General features: G+C 38.0%; 1 protein-coding gene across 8 annotated transcripts in view; it reads right to left on the bottom strand.

Moving 5' to 3' along the window:
• The window catches only part of LTBP1 (latent transforming growth factor beta binding protein 1), a 201,735-nt gene that overhangs the window by 78,906 nt on the left and 99,963 nt on the right, over window positions 1-22,866 (bottom strand). For all 8 annotated transcript variants that reach the window (XM_066993883.1, XM_066993884.1, XM_066993888.1 and 5 more), the window contains 3 exons: window positions 21,144-21,246; window positions 15,242-15,313; window positions 858-980 (listed from right to left, as the gene is read on the bottom strand). In XM_066993883.1, coding sequence (XP_066849984.1) covers window positions 858-980; window positions 15,242-15,313; window positions 21,144-21,246 — 298 coding nt within the window. The remainder of the gene's footprint in view (window positions 1-857; window positions 981-15,241; window positions 15,314-21,143; window positions 21,247-22,866) is intronic.

Consider the following 22,866-nt stretch of genomic DNA (forward strand, 5'->3'; position numbering starts at 1 on the left):
GACAAAAATGATAAAATGATATCTAATAAAATTTATGTTCTTTTGGTCATATCACAAGGTTTACATTTGAAGAAATTTCATTTTATTGACAATAAGTAGTGGCATGAGCAATACCTATCAGTTTCCTTGACACTTAACACTGTAAGAATTTCTTTCTCTTACTTAAACTTCATTGAACTTAAACCATTTGAAATGTATTTTGCAATCCTTTTCTTTGGTTCAAGCTGATTTTGCTACACTTCATAAATCTAAGGCAATACTGTACAGACTGTCCCATAGCTTAGACCTGGGAAAATGTTGTTTTGCTAACATCAACATTTTGTGTAGCAGTCTTCCATCCCTAAAAGTTCTGGTGCTCTTATGGCAGGGATTTCAAAATTTCCAGTGAGGAAGGAAAAAGGAGGTATTTGAGGGAGGTGCCTTTCGTCCTTCTATAAAACCACAATGGAAACTACCCAGGATAAAGCTGCAGAAGTGGAAGAGAGGAGGGTAGGTCACAAAGGCGATTTGGTCTTGGGATATAGCAGAGAGGGGAAAGAAGAATTTTGGGAAAGAGAACTACACGCTGGTGAGAACAATTCAAGAGTGTACGAAGAGGCTGGATGGGGCCTTGAAGGTTTTGAGCAAGTAAAAACAGGAAGAGATGGCAAGGAGCCTGGATGGCGACTGGTGGAGTCCAAGGCTTCCGGGACAGGAACAGCAAAGAAACATGAACACTCTGACTAGATAAAGCAAATAAACTGACATGAAGAGGCAGGGGTAGCAAAAAGGACAGGGACAGCTTGGAAGTTGTGGCCAGTTATATGAATCCTCATATGAATTAGAACTAAGTATCTTTGATCGGCACTATTACTCACCTATGCATCTTGAGAGGGTAGGATCAGGCACAAATCCCATTTTGCAGGTACATCTGTAGCTGCCCATGGTATTCAAACACTCACCATTAGGGCATACTCCCTGTAACTGACATTCATTGATATCTGTGGAAAAATTGCAAATAATCAGATACTGAAATGCACATGAATATTCTTCTTTCTTCAGAAGTTACCTGATCTATTTTCAAACACGTGCAGGAGAACTATTACAAGCTAACACACTGAGCAACATTTTTTTCCATACTGAAAATTTATTACCTTTTAAAATATTGCTGAGAAAATAATATGATCGTTTTTCCATTATATATAATTGCCAAGTACTCTGAATTAAAAAACAAATATGCTTTGACTATATGCTATCAACCACCCCCTCCCTTAGCCTTGGCTGGTCATCAGGTGCCCACCACGGCATTCTCTCATGCCAGTCCTCTGTGGGACAAGGAGAGAAAATACAATGAAAAAAAACTCGTGGGTTGAAATAAGGACAAAAGAGATTGCTCACTGATTACAGTCACGGGAAAAACAGACTCAACTTGAGAAAAATTAATTAAATTTATTCACAATTAATAACAGAATAGAACAGTGAGAACCAAAAAAATATATATATTTTTAATATCAATCCTTAATGCTTATCTCTGTTCCGCCTTTCTCCTCATGCTCTTCCCCTGCTCCCCGTGGGGTCCCTCCCACGGGATGACGTCCTTCCCGAACTGAGCCTGTGGGGGCTGCCCACAGGCAGCAGCTCTTCAAGAACTGCTCCCACACAGCTCCGTACCACAGGGTCCATCCCCCAGGAGCAAACTGCTCCAGCACGGGTCCCCCACAGGCAGCAGCTCCCCCCAGATCCTCAGATCTCCCGAGATTCTGCCTCTGATCTGACACAGGGCAGCTGCTGGGCTCTGCTCAGAGAGGCCACCCCTACAGCCTCACCACCAAAACCTTGCCACTTACACCCAATACATGGGTTGCAGATGATGCAAACACAACTTGCAAGAATATTCACAGAGACATGTTTTAATCGATGTGGTACATTTCATATAGAATGGAACATTGCTTGACACACTTAATACAGTATTTATTATTTGTATTGTGGAAGTGCCTGAAGGTCCATTGAGCACAAAAAGACCATCTCTGACCTTAAAAGCTTACCACCTAAATAGCAAGAATATTCTTCACGGAATAAAGAACACAGATCTGGGCAAGGAAAAGGATTGTATTAATAGGAACACAAGTCTGTAATAATTAGTGACTGCAAAGACCTGTTTGATTAAGTTTGCTGTTACTAGGCTAGCTGTATCATTGTCCCTTTTAGGGTTCCAGTGAATCATTCTCCTCACACCCCCCACAAGGGGATTAAGGCCTTTAATCATACCTGGTGTGGTATTTATAATTCACTTACTCTTTGAATAGGCCCTGTCTGACAATCATCTGGATACCAGCTGTAACCAAGTCAGCCAAACTAGGATTTTATGCCAGGAGACAGTTACAATGTAGGTTTGCACCGATAATGAAAATCCTTAAAATAAATAACTAGGTAAAAAAGCACAAACCCTTAATTTGTCTCTATCCTGTCTCATCTTTCAGAAAAAATAGCAGCAGCACATTGAAATAGGCCTACTTTAAAATGTTTATGCACATTAATCCTACATAAGACTTTTCCTCCCTAACTCTAAGCTAGGAAAAATGCCTACACTGCTGTGCAAGCAAGGTTCAAGTGAAAGTCAGACATTTCAGCCGGCTTCTTGGAAATCAGGTATTAGTGTTCATTTTATCAAATATATATATATATATATATGTATGTATATAACCTTTCATCTTAGTTTTTATAAACCCTTCACAGCTTTATTTGACTACATTGTAGGCTGTTGCCTGATTCAACACAATCAATGATGATAACAAATTGAATATATTAAATGTAACAGATATTCTGGTGTTAGCTTTTGGAAACCTGAAGAATCTTTCACATTACTATCTTCACTTTCCTCCAGAAGTTTAGCTACCTGTCCCTATGCAGTGCTGTACAACTTAAATTCACAGTGCAGTGGACTTGAAGTTGCCACGTCAGCTGTGATTTTTTTCAAATATTGTGTTGATCTTATCCTTCAGCTCTTCCATTACTGTACCCAATCTGATCTTGATACCACCTGGATCAACTTCACCTCTACAGATGTAGCCACATGTGACAAAGAGTGATAATTTATATCCTATAAATTTGGATGAAATATGATGGAAACCACATGAATTATAAAAGATCAGCTCTGCCGCAAAGGAATTTTTCAGTGAAATTCCCAGACTATGTGACTTTCTGACTTCAGAGGGAGTAGACTATTGAAAAAGGAGAATGGTATAAGAAAAAGAGCACAAAAATGCTGAAATACTCTCAAGGTCTTTTCCTGCAGCAGTCTACCTTTAACTCATCCAATCTTTGAGCAGGAAGGTGTCCCATATAAGCACAGCAGTATCTTATTTATGGATTTCACTAATACAGAAGACTTAGTAAGCAGGACTTCTGATGTACTTGACATCTTTTAGACAGCTTCTTTAATTGATTAGTCTAACTAGGTTTGTTCTTTTGTCCTGAAATCTCAAAATAGGACTGAAGGAATCTATAGAGTGCCAACTGATTCCAGAAGGAAATACCACCATTGTTTCAATTCCATATTTTTTGTGACTACTGAGAGGAAATTAATTTCACAAATCTTAACAGTTCACAAACAAAAACCATTGAAACATTCCTAAATAGAAGCATATTGACACTGCTGTAGAGTTGTTGGGAGGAATGGACATATTGCCAACTCTGTATTTTCAAAACATCAGACTAAACAATGAATATAAAGAGATTATTATGAAATACCTAGAAGTTAACGTAAAGCAAATACTCTAACACTCAGAATCCACTATTGAAATTTCTACTTATTGACAATTTGGGTTTTTGGATCAGTCCTCAAATACTAAGCAAAGGAAAAATTCTACTTGCTTTGATGAAGCACTATGTCCTTGGAAACAAGTTAGAAGAAGAGACTGATTTATTCTGAAAGAAAGGAAAACTCGCAATATCATTCTACCAATTCTAAGTATACATTTTTATTTATAGTAAAATTAATCTATTATTACATGGAAAAAATGTAAGATATCTCCCCGAAGACATACAAATCATACTGCTTTTTCTTGCCACTTTATGAATGCAGACTTGGCAGGAATGCTTTGCCTAGTGAAGACAACATTTAAATTTTAAATCAGTGAAAAAGACAACTGATTTTAAATAATACTAATTTGATTTCAAATTTAAAGTTCTTATTTTCAAGGAAAGACCTAGTCACTTGGTTGCTTACCATTAAAATACATTGCTATCTGCTTATATGTTATCATTATGCAAAATTTGGTTCTTTTCCTGCCTATCAGGCACAGTTTTGCCACTAGGTATTCAAGATCTTATATCTTATATCTTGATTGATATATCTTTGAATTTTGTAATGAAAATGTTATTAAGATAGCTTGCATTTAAGTCTTTATACACACAAACTGTAATTATGAATTTTAAAGTAAATAGAGTTTAAATAACATCTAAGTAGAAATGACGCCTTTTTTTTTTTTTTTTTTAAAAAAAACAGCTCAGAACTTTATTCCTTATCACTGCTGAGAAAAGCTGGCATTGGAATGTATCAAATCCATTTAGTGGTCACAACTCTGTGATAGTTGTGTTTTGGAGTTTTGCCTACTAATAGTTAAGGTTTCATAGCATTATTTACTGAAGTGGATAAACTGCAGATAGATGGTGATCTTCCTATAATTCATAAAAACACAATCATCTTCCTTTCCAAATGATTCAGCTATTCTACAGAAAACATTCACAGATGCTGCTCTTGCTATCTCTGCTTTAGAACTCTTTCTTGATGAAATGTTCTTGTATGTCTAGTATTTAAAAATATTGTCTTGTATTGTCTACAGTACAGAGACCCCATTCACATGCACTCTGTATTTAATGTGGGCACTGCCACCTGCAATCACTAGCTTAAAATGTATGCAAATACTAACGAATGTTCGTTCTGCAGTTTTCCACAGTTCCTGATATGGATATTACTCTTGATAAATTTGTCCAATTTTTGATGTTCTGATGTCTTGGTGTAACTTAATTATAGTGTATCTTTAATGCTTCTTTGCCAAGTTCATGTTTTCTAAATGAGCTCATAGAATTACTGACCTGATGTTCTACGTTGAATTTCACAAGTCTATCGAGGGATCCAACAGAAACAAGCCACAAATTGATTACAAACTTCAAACTTTCAAAAGAAACATAAAAACAGGTGAGAATAGTCTTTAAAAACTTTGTGCAGAAAAATCCCTTCCAGATGGACTATCATTTCATTTCAGACTGTGGTAAAAGGTCACCTACCCAAAATGTTTCCTACCACCTGCCAGCCTGCCCAGCTGTGCAAATTGCATCGGAATCAACTTGTTCAGACAGCTGGAAAAGAAATCTGGTTCAAAAATAGTAGATTTTTTTAATCCCTCTCCTTTTTTTGTGTATATGGACTTAAAAGGTTTCGTTTTAAAAATTGTATTGCAATGCCAATCCATTTGGTATGAATGTTGTCATACCATTCATAATGTTTTGTGCTCAAGTACAAACTGACAGCACATTTGTAGAATGATTTGATCAAAACTCGTCTACACAGTGGAAAGATTTTAAGGAGCTCTGTAGCACTACTATAAGACTATGCATATGTAAATAAAGGTTTCTAAAGACAAACTAAATACTAATTTTCAGTTTTCAAGGAAAATAGAGCAACAAAGTTCTTCTGGTGAAAAGTCTGTTAGTGAAATAGAAAAAAAGGTTATGCAAGGAGCTTTTCCACATAGCACCTGGCATGGCTCTAACACAAACTCTCACAGTAGGTGCTGTTATTTATAATTAATGAATTGATAAAATGTTGACTTTGTTAGAGTTGCTGCTCGATAATGTGAATGATTTGACCCTGCTCAATGGGTATAAACTGGCATGACTCCATCGGCCACAAAGAAGCAATGGCATTTTGCACGGACAGCCTTACCCTTTGCTGTTATTCTTTAGTAGTCCCTCTCCCTGAAAGCTTGACAAGAAATGAAAGCTTTACTTTGAATCTGTTGAGGTGGCAGTGGAAGCCATGTGCCATCCCAGAGCATTTGCTGGTGACTCTGCTCTCATGTATTCATGCAAATGCACAGCAGCTTTGCCATAACCCTGGTCTTAACAGTGGTGCTGTAGGAGCATAAAGGTTAGGTTGTGGTGTCCCAGCTCCTTCTATACCCTCGCCTAAGCACACACCTCGATATACAGCGAGGGCAGCGACCATTCTCTCCTCTAGAGCCACTGCAGTGTTCCTGGCCAGACACAGCAACTACATCACTCAGACCACTGCTGATTTATCCCACAATATTCCACACTAAAAACTTAAAACTCTCTCAATGACAGCTAGCGTCTGACACCTTCCCACAGATTTTTATGCACCTACGGACGTCTACTGGGTGTCAGGTGAACCTGCTCTCAGAAAATGCAATGCATTAATGACTTTCTTTCCTACTGAATTTCCCGGGGAAAAAATTAAAAAGCTAAAACAGCCTTTTCTTAACTATTTGCCTGCTTATATGAAGAGAGTAATCTTCATGACTTCAGAAAAAAAGAAAAAAACAACAAACAGAAGTAAAGGAGGATGATGGGAATGGTTTAAGACAGCATGTGCTTGTGTAAACAACTACCAACATTGAACTTCTTATAAAGTATGGTAATTGTCATATATAGCTTTACCAAATCTAAAAACAGTTTCATCCTCAAAAACCTTTACATATATTGATTAGTAACTGGAAGATAAAATGTATGGATAAGATAGCAAATTGAAAATTTCCTTGGATTGAAAATAATGAAATGTAATTTACTTTACTCATGGCTTTTTCTCCTTGATTTTTAAAAAGGTTCAAGAAGAAATTTTATTTTCATTCCTGTTCACAATAAGTCAATTTTCAAGTATTCATATTAAAAATACTCCAAAACACAACTGTTTTTTGAAAGCACATTACCAGAATCCCGTTCCACAAACAGCTAACATTCAGGTGAAGAACCGACCTGTTTTTAGCCATGATCACACACGTTTGAAATTACGTGTTGTGAATTTCACAACAGTAAAAGAAAATTCATTAGTCTAAGTGCAGGCAGCACGTAACACAACAAACTATTTTTTTCCCCAATAACTGTGATTTAGGGAAGGACTGAATAGTCCAGAAGAAAGCAAAACCAAGCCTGTTCAAAAATAACTTAGTCCTTCTTTGTTACTTTTCTCCAAACAGTTCTTCCTTGCCTAAAGATTCAAAAGCTCAGTGGCTTTTCAACACCTCAGTCTATATTATGAAGGTCAGTCTCTTTTACTCAAGTATGTAATTGGATGATTTATTTATTCAGCCCTCTTACATGTACTGCACACTGGGGAAATCTGGCAACTGAGAAGGAAATCCATGAAACAAAACTTTAAAAGGATAGGAGGTTAGACATTCGACCAAGTTCTGTCCTGCAGTACTTAAATTTTAAGTGACAAAACAGTTAAAATGGAAGGTTTTACTCTGGCTAATGTATAGGTATTTGTGAACAGAAGGGTATCCCCTCTGTTGTATGTCAATGCATGGAACAAACCTGTGCTGGAAGTGAGGAAATGCTGCAGTAAGTACTACCTTCCAATTCTCTGCTTGCATTCTCCAATTGTTAAAATGGTTTTTAAAGTAGGTTAAAGCAATCTGGGGCTGCAATAGCTGTTGTTTGACACTACTTTGATTCTTTACTGGAAACCTCCGTGCAAAGTTCTCCTACCTTTCCTTGAGCAATGGTATGCCTAACTCAATCACTTTCAGGAAGTGAATCATTTCAGCTATATTCCAGGATTAGTGACACCATAATGTAGCCTGAGTATCCCTATTCCAAGGATAACAAACCATGCCAAGTGTAAACACCCAGCCCTAGGAAACATTCCTGTGCCTACTTACATGAAGATACCTGCCGCTTATTGCTGAAACAATATGCTTCGCATGGTTACTGTAAGACACGCTGAGTGATTTACAGGGTGCATCATACAGCTACAGTAACCTCCATTGTAATTTGTCCCTTTACTGAAATACTTGACTTGGATTCTTCTGCAAGCAAATATGAAAATGCTTCACAGCCTACTGGTCTTCAACATGTTAACAGCTCAACACAACCTAAAGAGTTTGATGCCCGTTATAGCCAAGAGAGGTGATGCAAAGAGATTAGTTGATCAGCAGAGAACTGTTCTGCTGGACACCAACATACATGAGCTGATGGCTGGAATATCAGCCCGGTAGTGTTTCTCTTTGGCAGCCTCCAGCTGGAAGAGTATTTAGGAAAAGGACTTCACTGACTTTTGGCTGTGTTAACCATTATAACAGCTCTTCAGACCACCCAGGCCCAGCTGGCCTAATGCAGAATCACAGGAAACACTACGGTGGTGTAAAGCTGTCTTCTCCCTCTCCAGCCTTGTAGCTCGTTTGGACACCTGGAGCAAGGCCACTCTCCCCTGTTCAGATAAGGAGAGGCCCAGATTTGGTCACACACATAATGGAATGAAACATTCTTTCCTAGAAAATGAAATTCATTCTTTCATCTCCATGCTTAATGCACTGAATTTATGTTCATCAAAATCATCACAGCTTGAAACATTTAACCACATTTAAGCATTTAACTTAAAAACAAAAATTCCAGAACCGAATGCATGTTTAGTAATGTGTTCTGGTCAAAGCAGCAATCATGTAACAGTATGTATTTGAAACTACTGCATTCATTTTAAGGAAAATATTTTTACTCAAGAAAAAGAGTCTACAAGTTCAAAAACCAATCAGAGCACACTACACAAATTTAGAATAATGCAAATGTAAACTGAAATAGTCTTTGTTTTGAAAGAAATCATTGCTATCATTCATGTAAAGAATGAAGTCGACTTTCAGAAGCACTGATAACTTCGGAACAATAGTGCCAGCTATCACAACTAGACTTTTAAAAAATCTATAATATATTGAATTAAAAGGCATTTAAAATTTTCAGAAACAAGACAAGAACACTATGAAATGATTTAATATTATTTTAAACAACTTCCCTTTTGAAACAGTAGATCTCGTTTTTATACAATACTTTTTCTATTTCACATGTTTGGTAGGCAACTTTGGTAACAACCTGAACAAATCACCTCACAAGATAATGAAAATTTCAAATTTTCAAAGTCACATTGTATGCATAAATAGAAGGAAACTACACTCTTCACAATTTTTAAGACTTTCCTCAACCACAGAATGGGTTCCCACTTCTCTGAACACTGGCTTCCACTGTTCCCTCCCTCTACCACTGTAGGCAACAAAACTCCGCATCACAGTTTGAAAATAAGTTTTGTTTTTTTTTTTTTTTTTAAAAGAAGGATGTACTTAATGTACTTCCTTCTGCTAGTACCCAGGAAATCCCAGAGAGATTTAAAAGCTGAACAAACAATTAGCTTTCCATAAACATTTAACATAAAATACAATTTTTCTTTTACTATGGAATCCGGAATAAGGAAAATTATTAAAAAAAGATTTCAAGATGCTAAGTTAGTGAGTTGGCATAGCAGCTGGCAGAAGGCATGTCAACTGGCCAGAGATTTCAGAAGAGCAAAAAATTTCTTGCTACCTTTTTCAAATGGTCTTGAGTTGGATTTTTATTTTATTTTTTTGCCTGAGACTCAGACTCCAGTTAGGACAGTCGTGATATCAGGAACATTCTTATAAATACTGGGCCAAGAAAGGGAACTTGTAAAAGCAGAAAGCCTTGTTAGGCCACCACAGACCTGATAGCTGTATTGAAATATTCAGACAAACTTGTGGCTAGGAAGGAGCCAACAAGTACTGCAGGCTTTCTCATATCCTCTGTCACAAGTGCTGGGTGCCAGAGGACACAAGCAATCATAACATCTGCAGCCCACATCTGATTCCAGGCGTAACCACTGTGGAAAAGTAAATTTCTGAAGTGGGACCTCTGCACTTAGCTCTGACATCAGATTTCTGTATTTTTTAAAACCTTTAGGAGGTAACCAGACTGGCTTTGTTTAAATAACTAAGTAATAAAACTGAATGGAAAATGTTTATCTGCATTTGATGCAAAGTGAGCAACTTGCCTGTCAAAAAGAACCTCAGACACTTAAGAAACTTCGCTGCATTTAAGCAAAGCAAACTGTCTAGTTCAACTATATACCAATTAGCATTTGTCAAAATACTGGGCAACTTCTTAATTAGAAATTACTTGGTTGTCTGCCATTGAATGTTATTTAGTAATATCTGCCCAGGCAGATTTTCATGTAGTAAGGTCTTTAATACGTTCGGTATCTCACATTGCAAATGAGGAGTGGAATACATAATTTAGGGCTCATTCATGAAAGTACTACTCACTTTGGTAGGTGCACTTTAAGCTTCTTTGGGAGTGCCATCTGACTGAATCGTCTCCAAATACACTCAATACGCAGGCATATTTTTTAATTCACTTGCAGTTACAACTGTACCTACTACATCTCAGAAAATACCACTCCAACTGTTTCTGCTGTAGCTGCGTTGTTATCCGCTATAAAATCTTCAATTCTAAGAAATATGTAACAACCAGGATTTACTGCCTCCACTATAGCTGATTGTTTCAATAATAATCTGATTAGTGAGAACAAGACGGGGAAAAGAAACAAAAAACACAAGGTTTGGTTGCTAATGAAACTATTGCAATATATTTTTAAAATCACAGAAAAAAAAAGTTTCTTATTCTGAGAAATGACCTGTTGATTTCTCTGTGCTAACAAAGCAACAGCAGAAGAAATCAATCCAAATCATTTGGTGCTTCTGTGTGGAATTTACTGGAACGCAAATTTGCAGAGCCACACTTTTCAAACACATAATCAATGTCCAAACAGCAACCCAGCCCAGTTTCTGGAGATATATTTATTTCACAGTATGATCATCATCAAATAACTTTTTTGAAAGAAGTTTGTTAACTTAGTAACTAAGCAACAACAATTAGCATTTTTATGAAGCTAACCTCCTTTAAGTAATAAAATACATTTACGAAATAGAAAAAAAGCAAATTTATTACTGTATTTTAGAGACAATTGTAGGAGGACAGAATACACCTTCAAAATATATTTTAAATCATGGTGAAATCTAAAGAAAAAAGCTTCAAGCCCCCAGTGCACACGATTACAGAACTTGATCCATTAACATATAAGTACCGATCTCTTTGAGCTCATTTACATTTAATTTTAAGCAAATGGGAACTTCTCAACAACTTTAATGCACAACTTTCTTCTTCAGTGAAAAACAACAAATTTTCAGGTATTTTTCCAGTTCTTCAAGATAAGATCTTTAAAGTGCTCTACTGGCATATGTTAGTTTCCTGAAAAATGAATCCAAACTTTTTTTACCAGCTGTTTTTTTCATTCTGTTTTAGTTTTCCAAGAAAACCATTAGCAGAAGAAGGAAACTGTAAGTATAATTCTAAACAGGGAACCAGAAATTAGCACTGCGTATGTACTCTGACAGAGAAGCTGCAACTCTGATAAACTGCATTTTGTCTTTAATGACAGCCTTAGGGCATCCAGGCATGTACATGTAATAAATCATCCCATTGAAAAGATAATTACCGGGGGAAAAAAGCTTTCTTGATAGCAATTATATTAAACTGTTCAAATTAACATACCCACAGATGGTTCTTTGTTGTCCTATATATACATCAGAGAAAAGAATGATTCACATTAGCTAACTCAATTGAAAAGAAAAAAAAATCAGGATCTGGTTATTAATCATGCTAATACCACGTAGGCTTTGTAAACTAAGAAGGCTTTTGACTGCAAAAACAATACAGAACAAACGGTTAATTAGGCTTTTAGGCCTGAGTTTTCAAAGGCAGTGAAAGTTGGATGATATCTAGGTGAAAACAGCACACAGTAAGCTGCAGGCAGGGATTCAGATATTTATCCCCATTATGATTTGGTCTGGCAATGCTCACCCTTTCTGAGCACGGGCACAGCACACACACCCTTTCAGCAAAGAATAATCTAATTAAAATGTATACTTGCATATGGACATGCTGCACCACAACTTTCCAATTTAATTGTAGCAGTTATTACAAAAACATAAACACCCACCTCTGAGTAGCTTAAACAGTTTTCATAGTCATTGCTACTGCTTTGTTCAGATTTTTGATATGGATAGCTGTTTCTTCAGCAACCCTTTCCTTTTCTAAAAATGTGAGTCTGCTTCAGATTAAACACAAATAGGACACTTTTGCTTCACCCACTGAGAAGCACATTCTAATGGCCATTACAGAATTGAAATACACCCTGCAAGCAGCTCTTTCACATGTGAAGCTAGCTTTTGTGATGACTGCTCAAACACAGGTCAAAATCCTGATTCTCTGACAGAAAACTATAATCCCATTACATATTTCAATGGGACTAAATTTATCCTTTGCTTTATGGGTATTCCTTCTCTCAGTTCCATCCTTATTTGCACCTCATTTTTGGAGTGTGTTGGTGAGTATATTACTGAGAAGCCACCCAAGCCTCAAAAAGGCAATACGGGAATCACAGAATCATAGAATGGTTTGGGTTGGAAGGCACCATAAAGACCATGTAATTCCAACCCCCCTGCCATGGGCAGGGACACCTCCCACCAGCCCAGGCTGCCCAAAGCCCCATCCAGCCTGGCCTTGAGCACCTCCAGGGATGGGGCATCCACAGCTTCTCTGGGCAGCCTGGGACAGGGCCTCACCACCCTCAGAGTAAAGCATTTCTTCCTAATATCCGGTCTAAATCTGCCCTCTGTTACTTTAAAGACATTCCCCCTTGCCCTGTCACTGCACTCCCTGACAAAGAGTCCCTCCCCAGCTTTCCTGTAGGCCCCCTTTAAGCATTGGAAAGCTGCTGTAAGGTCTCCCTGGAGCCTTCTCTTCTCCAGGCTGAACAACCCCAGCTTCCTCAGCCTGTCTTCATAGGAGAAACCTTCAGCAGTCACCACCTCTGCCCTCTCCAGAAAGATAGGAAATTGTTTGCATCCTCAATTCATCAACAGTCTTTTTCCTGGTGGGATAATTTGACTCCCTCTCTTCGATTAAACTCGAGATTATGAGTTTCCATTATCAACTGCTAGTTACATTTAGAGTCTACAGCTCTCTCTCTTCCAAGATGATGATAGCAGTAATAAAAGAAACTCTTTAAATCGTAATGTTTCTTGCAGTATTAGTTATGCAATACAGAAACGTGTCAGGGGAAAAACTATCAAACCCAATACAACAAATGACTCCTAGCCTACCAGGTACTGTTCTGTTTCTGCACACTACCGTGGCAGGACTGAACTCCTACCCAGAAACATATGCTCTCCCTCTCAGTCAGCCTGCCGCTGCTCAGCGAAATAACTTTCTGGCAATATTCTTCTTCCTGGCAAACTACTTCTGGCAACCTTCACAGGAATCAGACCATTTTCTAGCCATCTGTAGCCCCTGACTTGGGATCTTAGTTTCCATGTAATAAGGTTTGCCAACACCTAGGTACAAGAATCTGGAAACAAACCGAATGTCCTACTCTCCTTTCAATGCCTGCTGGGTTGCTGCTGTCTAGGAATGCATTGTATATACCGTCAGGTTTGTGCTCAACTACTGGAGATATCAAAAGCTCCTGTCTCTCCCACACTGTGTTCAGAGGGATGCACGATGTTATCTTCAGATACTTCATGGGCTCTAAATTAGAAATCCTCTCTTTTGCATATTCTGAAAAACTGTGTAGCTAATATGCAGAATGAGGCAATCTCTTTTGAAATGGCTGAAATATATGCATCACCTGTGTGTTTCATCTGACGTGAAAAGGTGGTCCATATATGCCTTATATTCACCTCCACTTTTTCACTTCACAGTCCTAATCAGTAAGTTGCCATCAAAACCTCCCCAACCCTTTTGTTTATTAGGATGATGCTACAATCTCTCTCTGCAGATCAGAGAACAAACTCTTGAGATGCAATTTGCAGTTCTCTTCCATTTAGTTTTTTAGTATTTTAATCTAATCCAATTTTCTCTCACAATCCTCCAAGATGCCCCTACCCTGCAAGCTGGTAAACCACTACGTAGGGAGCTGAGCATTAGGTAAGCTAACAAGCCTGACAGAGAAACTTTCAGACAGCAGCTCACATCTCCCTTAGCAATGGAAGCAGCAAAACATTTATTTGTGTTTAGTGATCTACAAACCATATATTTTTGGTTGGTAAAATAATTTTTGTGGCAGGCTGACATACATTTTTTCATCTACATGCTAACAGTTTTCAATTAAATACAATTATCTTTATCTCCAAAGTGCCTACATATATCCTTTAACGCCAATTACTCTTTCTCTCTCCCTCCACAACTACGTGTAGAGTGCTGCAGGACTGCTCACATATTCTCAGAGCTCCTTTCTCTTATTTACTTGAGCTGTGCCAAGCAATTTGGACAAGTGGTTTAACTTTTTTTCTACATCCTGATCTTGCACTTCCATTCAACACTCCAAGAAATGCAGAAAGAAGGAGTATTCATCCACAATCATCTGTTCAGCTTCCTCAGGCAGAGATGCCATTGGCTGGGAGAATCTAAATACCCTGGGGCTTTTCAGCTTAGTTGCATGATCACACAGCTCCCACAGCCGTTGAAGCTTTGATAACTTTTGTGCTTACAGCCAGGAGATACAGGGCATGATCTTAGAAGTAACACTGCCTATGCACCCTAACTCCATAGATCCTCACCTGCACTATGTACATTCTTCAAGTTTGTGGTTCACCTCTTTATACAGGAGCCAGCTATACACAGACTTTCACATCCACTTGCCAGTGACATTATCTGGCTGTAGTCAGCACTGTAGTGCCTCATCTCTGAAGTCCATAATATTCATCTTCTGTATACTCTATGCTATAACGATTATCAAAATTATTCTCTTTTGCGAGTTTCATCTGACTTAACCAATAAAGTCTCCAGGCTCACTGTTTAGCAGAAGAACTGACAGAACAATGCATTTCTACTGAAAAATAAAGTAAGCAAATCTGTATGAAGTCATCTTTATACAACAAAGATCATGAGAATATGCATAAAAGTTCTAAAAGTTTTTTTGCTCCGGAACAAAAAACACCCTATAGAGTTGCCAATATTTTGAAAGAGTTAAATAAAACATATATATATTTATAGCCTCAACATTTATTTCCCCAGATAAGTGGACCAGATTCATTCAGCTAAGTCATAAATATCACAGAATCAATCACACAAAACTGGAACTCACAATAAACACAATCAATTGTGCACACTATCGTACCTTGACAAAATGTAGCATTGATCCTCTTGTAGCCTTGGGGGCATTCCATCATAGGGCTGTATCCATGGTATGCTGAAGAAAAAACTACACATTAAATACTGCTGATTTATTTGGTTATTTAGAGAACTTGACAAATTATTATGTAACTGTTAAAAAAGCGTAAGTTTTTGTGATGTATGTTTAAGCATAAAAGGTCAAGAAATTTAAATACGAGTAACCTTACTTCCATCTCTTCCTGCATGTATACCACTGAGATCTTCAGTTATCCATTCAAAATTGAATTTTTGATTCAAAAGAAGACATACTTGAACTCATCCTAATTGTTCTCAAATACTCAAATAATTACTTTCACAAACCAGCTAAAAATACCATGTTGGGGAAAAAATAAAGTTGAAGATTTATAATGGTTTTAAAACTGAAAGCAGATTTAGAAAGCAAAAAATATATGCAATATTAAGCAAAATTGTTGTGTATCATTTTTCCCACCACAATGAATTAAAACTGTTTGAAACACATAGGAAACAGAAGCAACTAAACCTCCAAAGCAAGGAAAAAGTAGAAGTTACATCTGTGATTTAGCTAACAAAGTTTCCAAATTTTGGAGGACTGTGTCACTTATTGGCTGATCAGTGTAATCTGCCAAGGGCATTACAGCACTGCAAAATACAGACTGAGCTCAATTTTGCGAAAATAGAAAGTGTTCAGTTAACTAGATTTTTATTTCCGTTTATTGTTTCTTTCCTCCACTTAAGGTTGCCTTTGAGACTACAGAAAGCTGTTTATTGATTCTTAAATTGTTCTAACATCTTAAATGAGACCAGTAACTTCTTTGTACATTATGCACTAAAAGCTAACCTGTTGGCAAAGCCCAATACTTTATTAAATATACAGAACAAAACTTTCAGCACTGTGATCATAAAAGTGCCCTTAACAAAGAGTCAAGAGAGTTTTTCATAATTTGAGTGCTACACCAGAGACATTTGTTCATATAACATTTGGTCAGATATTTTGTTTTCCTTTAAAAGTGTTTTAAATGTTTAGCTGTCCAAAAAAAAGAGAAAAAAAAAAAGCATTATTTTCCAACTTTACAGTATATAAACTGTCAAATTAGAACAGAGTGAGATAACGTTGGCTTCACTTCACAACTGATGCTGGAACTGCACGCTTATCCCTGTAGCTTAGTTCCAAATTGGTAACCAGTTCACTATAAGGATAAACAACAACAAAAAAGGTGTTGTTTTTTTTTCCCCAACTTTTTTTTAAAGCTTTTCCTATACATTGGAAAAGTTTAAGTGATGAGCTGAGTAGCAGCTTTTGGAGTGAGGTAGTTTTATTTTAAGCTGCTGTGAATTATTTCAAGTAATTGCTTAATTAGAACATAAAGACTCTCTTTTAAGATTGCTTGAAGTGATGTGATAAAATGGTTAAACACTAAAATAAAATTGGGTACAAATACAGTAACAATATTCTTACAGTTTTAACAAATACATTTTCCATCTTTCCACAGGCTACAAACTTTTAAACACAAAATTTGAAAATGTTCTCTGTCACCACATATGTGGCAGCTATGCATTTATTTTCAAGGCAGCTCCAATCTTTTCACAATGTTCATAGTAAAATCAGTTTTAACTTAACATGAGATCTTCAGAAGTGCAATGCACTAGACCTATTATTGAACCTAAAAAGTCAAAACATTTAACATTTAGAAATGTTAATGTTGGCAGGGTCAGATTCATAACTGCACTATGTCCTAACTTGTCTGCATTTCCCATTGCAGACCTTATTCAATTCACACTAAACCCGAGACAGTTTCTCCATAATTTTTGTGGGAAGGATTGGTAATCTGTAGCACGGTCTAGCAGAGGGAAAAGAGAGGAAGGGCAGAGCTCTTCCAGTTGTACATAGAGGCCAGCCCGTAAGCTGTGCCAGGCCTTTTCCAGTGCCACAACGCATTTTCCCTTCCATGGTGACTCAGCTGCTCTAGAAAGCGTAATGGTGGAGTGAGGTCAGAGACTTCAGCCTCTCCCTCCCTACTCATTCGCTTGCTCCCACACTGAACAGGAAATAGTGGCTTACTAGCAGCTGTTTTCTTCCTTGTATAAAGAGCAGCAACATCGGTAGGTCACACAAGAGTAAGGAGGTTGTGCAGTGATGGCTAGTCATCAATGTGAGAGCTGGACGGAGTCCTACATTACTTACCCTTTACTCAACCTGTTTATTAATTGCTAGCAAGAAGCCTGAACTATCGTAACATTCCCCATACACCATTGAGATACAGTTTGTCTTAAAGGTCGTCTTCTGTAGAAGCCCGCAGAAATGGAGACCTGTTCCAAAAATTCTTCCTTTATTTTTCAGTAACACTGACTAACCCGTACACTTAGAGACACAGAAGCTGTCTCAGGCCAAGGCACTCAACCTTGCAACAAGACAGAAGCCCTGACTGAGCAGTGGCTATTACCCAAAATACTGAAGTACATCTTTAGAAAGTGACAAAGCCCTACATAAGTCCACGGGAACAAGACAGGCACAAAGTTAAGTACATCCTTAAGCATTAGGCTGAAGACAGAAGTAAAGAAACCACACTGGTTAAGTGCCTGCTAATGAGACTGAAGTACGTGCTTAAGTATTTTGCTAAACTACAGTTCCCAGGTTAAATGCAAACTGTTTAAGTATTACTGTAATAACAGGTCAAACTTAAATGAAGTTTAGGAACCATAAAAGCAAAAGGAAGCCTCCTAAGTCTACAATAAAAAGGACAATACTGATTTAGTGAAGTCTCAGAATATGTAAAAATGACATAGGACTACCATGGCAGGAGCTCTGCCTGGTGAGAAGGAACCACGGACCCCACTTAACCAGTACCTCACTATTAATTTACTTGACTCCCATGTTTGTCCATTCAATTTCTTTTATATCTGTGCATACTCTTTGCACCACTAAAACATTCCCATTAATACCAAAAAAAAAAAAGGGGGGGGGGGGGGGGAGGGAGGGAGGGAAGAAAAAGTAAGAATACTTGGTGAAATATAAATCCTTAAGCAGGGACTCTATACTTTCTTTACATCTCATCATAAGCTTGCATTTGTGTTTGGAAATTGTTTGCTGTACAGAAGCATAACACTTTCATACTGACGCAAAGCTTAAGGCACATTTGCCCAAAGGACATTTAGGCTCGGATCCAGATTTAAGTTCAAGCTGGACATCTATAAAACTCTAAGATGCTGTAAAATCACAGGCTACTGCAACACTCCAAATTTGATCATCTTAAGTCCCTAGAAACGTGAAAATTCACCATTTGCACCCATGCAGAATTGCCCTAAGTCATGGCATGACTGAATAGCCTCATGCTTAACTCATTCCTAAATTAAATGCAGATGGAGAAATTGCATATATCTCCATCAAAACTTCCTGACAGATTCAGTCAGTGAATGTTCTTAAAGCAAGCCCCTACCAAATCCCATTCTTGATATAATGTTGTGGCAGATAACACTGTATTTTAATCCAGAGAAAACAGACAGTACACACACCTCCTCCTCCCTAAGAAGGGGAGAAAGTTAATGTACAGTGAGAGCTCCCACCTACGAAGACGAGAAATACATCCTGCTTCATCTCAAACCCTTACTTTCCAGGAATACCTTAACCACAAGAGCAGGGCAACATTCTCTGTCTCCTCTTGAAACTGTACAGTTAAATTGAAAAGACAATTCCAAATTAATTGAGGCAGAAAGCAGAAGTGAGCATGACTCAAACCATTAGCAATTAACGACACTGGGAAAGAGACTGGGTTCCCATTCCTATTCCAAGAATTGTTTCTTCATTTTATGGGTTAGGGCATCTCCTCATAGTTATAAAATGCGGATTTGAAAAACTCTCCTGGTAGATAAAGGAACTATGAATTGCCTCATCTTGAGCAAATGTGCTAGTCATTAAGCTGTTATATTAAAAGGACAGTGCTCCTCTCATTAGCATTTACAAAAAATGACTCTACTCAGTGCACTGAAAAAGGGTGGTGGACTTCCCTCCAGGAGAGGTTTTAGGGCTGTGCATCCCAAGTGTGTTTAAGGCATTTCTGTGTACCCCCCTACCAAGCATCTGGGGACCAGGATTTAAGACATGGTTTGCCCCAGTATTTCCCAACTGGTCTGCCCTTAACAGAGCATACAGAGCATGTTGGCTTTAAGTTGCTGCCTGATCAACACATGGCCTGTAGTGGATTCCAGGCGGGGGAGGCTGGTGTTTTACCTGACTACAAAGAACCCTCACATGGGCTTCCCTTGGAACCAGGCACCAAAAATTTGTATTACTTCATAGAATCATAGAATGGCTTGGGTTGGAAGGGACCTTAAAGACCATCTAATTCCAACTCCTCTGCCACGGGCAGGGACACCTCCCACCAGACCAGGTTGCTCAAAGCCCCATCCAGCCTGGCCTTGAACACCTCCAGGGATGGGGCATCCACAGCTTCTCTGGGCAACCTGTGCCAGTGCCTCGCCACCCTCAGAGTAAAGAATGTCTTCCTAGTTGTTCCAACTAGTTTTTGGTAGAAGCACATTTGAAGCTTTCATGATTATCCCCGGCACACCTGCATCTACTAAGCAACATATTCTGCACACCCACATAGTGCTGATGAACAAAACTTTCAAGTGTAGTTAAATTGCTACTTATTTGGAGAAAGCTACAAATTCAGAACACATTTCCCAATTCATGGAGGTACATTAATACAGAAGGAATGTCCCTTGTAAACTATATTTATGCGCTACAGAAATTAAAACTTAGTTACTCAAGTCTTCTATTAACTACAGCCCTCAAAGATGCTAAGTACACTCTCTTTTGGAAGCAAAGCAGAAGATAAACATACTCCCAAACACAAAATTTTAATGCTTCGTAAATGAGCAGATCAGACTGTCAGTATATAAACTGGTGCAAACTCTCCTGTGGAAAGATAAAGAAGTAGAAGCCAAAGTAGATTTTCTGCTGGAATTATATTTGATGTACTATATTAGACCTGTGAACAATTATGTTTCCAAAAGCCAAACACTGAACAGGCTTGAAGGATTGCTATCTGTTGGAATAACAATGGCCTAGGAGACCTCGATAAGACTGACTGCAACTCCTTGCACTACTCTTGGCTCGTTAAATAGGCGCCTACTCCATCTGCAAAGCGGAGATCCCATTGTTTATTTCTTTATTCTTTCATTTAGTGATGAAAATATTAAATGACAGAGAAGTATTACTATTTCCGTGCAATAATTATGTCATTCACAGAAGTTTAAGAGACTACCTTCACTTATCTGAAATTTCTCTCTCATTATAACATTATGTCAACTCAAAATAAATTGGTGAGGAAAGTCTCTGAGTAGCCTAATTGTCAAGGAAGATATTTCAAAAACAGAGCAGAAATAAATAAATAAATAAATAAATAAAACAGACAATTTAGAGCCTGGAAAACTTTGGCTCCAAATTTGAAAGTTCATCTGCAGTCTCAAGAGGTCACTACATTCTCTCCAAGCAGTAACTGGCGCCTCTATAATTTAACATTTCTGTACAGACATAAAAAGAAAAAAAATTAAAATAAATCCAGCTGGAAGAAGCAACATGATTCAGTGTCATTATCCTTCCTGAGAAAATGCAACAGTGCGTCACTGCCTTAGAGGTGGAGGAAGCAAGAAAAAACAAAACAGAACAGAAAAAAAACCAACCACATTAACTCTGCTGGCTTTACTGAGTGCCTGCATACTGTAACTCTGCTGGCATGCAGGAGAATTCAAATTTCTGCAACCTGTCCCTAATCAAACCATGGTGTGTTCTTTCTCCTATGTTTCTTTTTCAAAAAAGCAAAATACAATTTGAAAAAAATAAAGTTATAAACTGATTCAGAGAATAACAACAAAATAACACTTACACGGCTTCTTAGGACATTTCTGGCATTTGTTAAAACCCCAGGAAGTACCCACGGTTCCACAGCAGTCTTCTTGCTTGGAAAGGCCAGGAAGTGCTTTGCCACACTGGAATAGTTAGGTAAAGAATACTCAGGTTAGTGCTGTTGTATGGTGCTCACCTCTAGTATATTCTTTTTCAGTCATCCTGGGTCAACCTCTTCCCAGTGTAACTGAGATACCGAAAATTCACTGGAGCTCTTACTTGAACTTAAATAGTGCCCAAGCATTGCAATGGCTCTCTGCACAGGAATGAGCAGGTTAGGTTACATTATCATCTTCCTTTGCTTCAACTTGAAAAGAAGGCAAAAGAAACAGAAGAGAATAAACAGTATGTCATTCTCCCCCATAAAAATATCTGTCTGCTTTTTCAAAAGCCAAATAAATTATCTTAAATAAATCACTCTCTTAAAGAAATAAACAAGAAGTATGAGTGATTTCTATAATGTTATTTCCTATCTATTAGTAAGACAACTTTCTGCCAACTTATGTTTAATGTTTATGACTGGTTACTGAAAACTGCCAAATTATTATGAAAGATTCTGCTGTCCGGATACTGAAGGAGTAAGGAACATGTAAGATGACTCAAACCAAAGTTAGTGATATCTGTGTTATTCCAAGTATTCCACGCAAATATTTAAATTGATTTTACAACCATGTCTGAGGCAGATACTGCCTATATTTTTTTGACGATTAAGAATATTCTGATCGTGCTTTTTGTTAACAAGAATATTAACACTTGGAAGCATATAATTTTGCATTTTTGACTTTTACAACTTTTTTTTCCATTTTGTGTGGTTAACAATGTTTAAATATATTTCTCTATGTGATGCAGACATTCATAAAGTATATCTTAACCTGTGAACTAGGTATATAATGGAAGTGTGCAGAGCACAAGAGAAATGCACAACAGGTGCACTTTCAAAGCAAATACTGATATAAATAGGCACTGAAGTAAATAATTTGAATGTGCTGAAGTGTGAATCCTCACTACGGAGTGAATAGACCTTCCCTGATCTAACTTTTCTTCCTGACCACATAGAAAACCTCTGAACCAAACGCTCACCCCTGCTTATCATTCTTTCAACTCAAGATAGCTGGCTCGTCCTACAGCACAGGCTGTGGCCTTGTTGTTGCTTTCATTTATGCTGATAACCCAGTCACCCCACAGGGGGATGTGTGCTGAATACACAGGCACTGACAGCATCCTCTGACCTTCACCAATTTTTTCTGGTTGTGCTGACATCCATGGGTCAGTGATGTTTCTAAAGTACAAAGTTACTCTGTGTGGCCTCACAGTGTGACTACTGTTCTCTCTATCCAGGGCTCTGACTCATTAGCAGGTCCCCTCTTTCCATGGGGAGGGATGGCAAGGCATCATTCCAGCCACCTTCTCTGCCCCTTTTTCAAAAATACTCCCCAGGCGCACCCTGAAATATCTCAGCAACAAATCAAAAGCACCACCATATGAGCAAACATGCAACTTGCAGCAGTTTAGCCCTTGCTGCATGTATTTGTCAAATACGCCATGTCTGAAGCAGCCAGGAGCATCCTCTGCCCCAGTGAATACCAGCCTCAGACATGAAATGGACCTTTTAGCACCGGGGCAGTTCAGCAAAGTTACCGTATGCCTCTGAACATCACCCCTATATGTGGTAGCACCACTTGTGCTTTGAGCCACATTTTAGG

Source organism: Anser cygnoides, chromosome 3 (genome assembly GCF_040182565.1).
Source record: "Anser cygnoides isolate HZ-2024a breed goose chromosome 3, Taihu_goose_T2T_genome, whole genome shotgun sequence".
Lineage (NCBI taxonomy): Eukaryota > Metazoa > Chordata > Aves > Anseriformes > Anatidae > Anser > Anser cygnoides.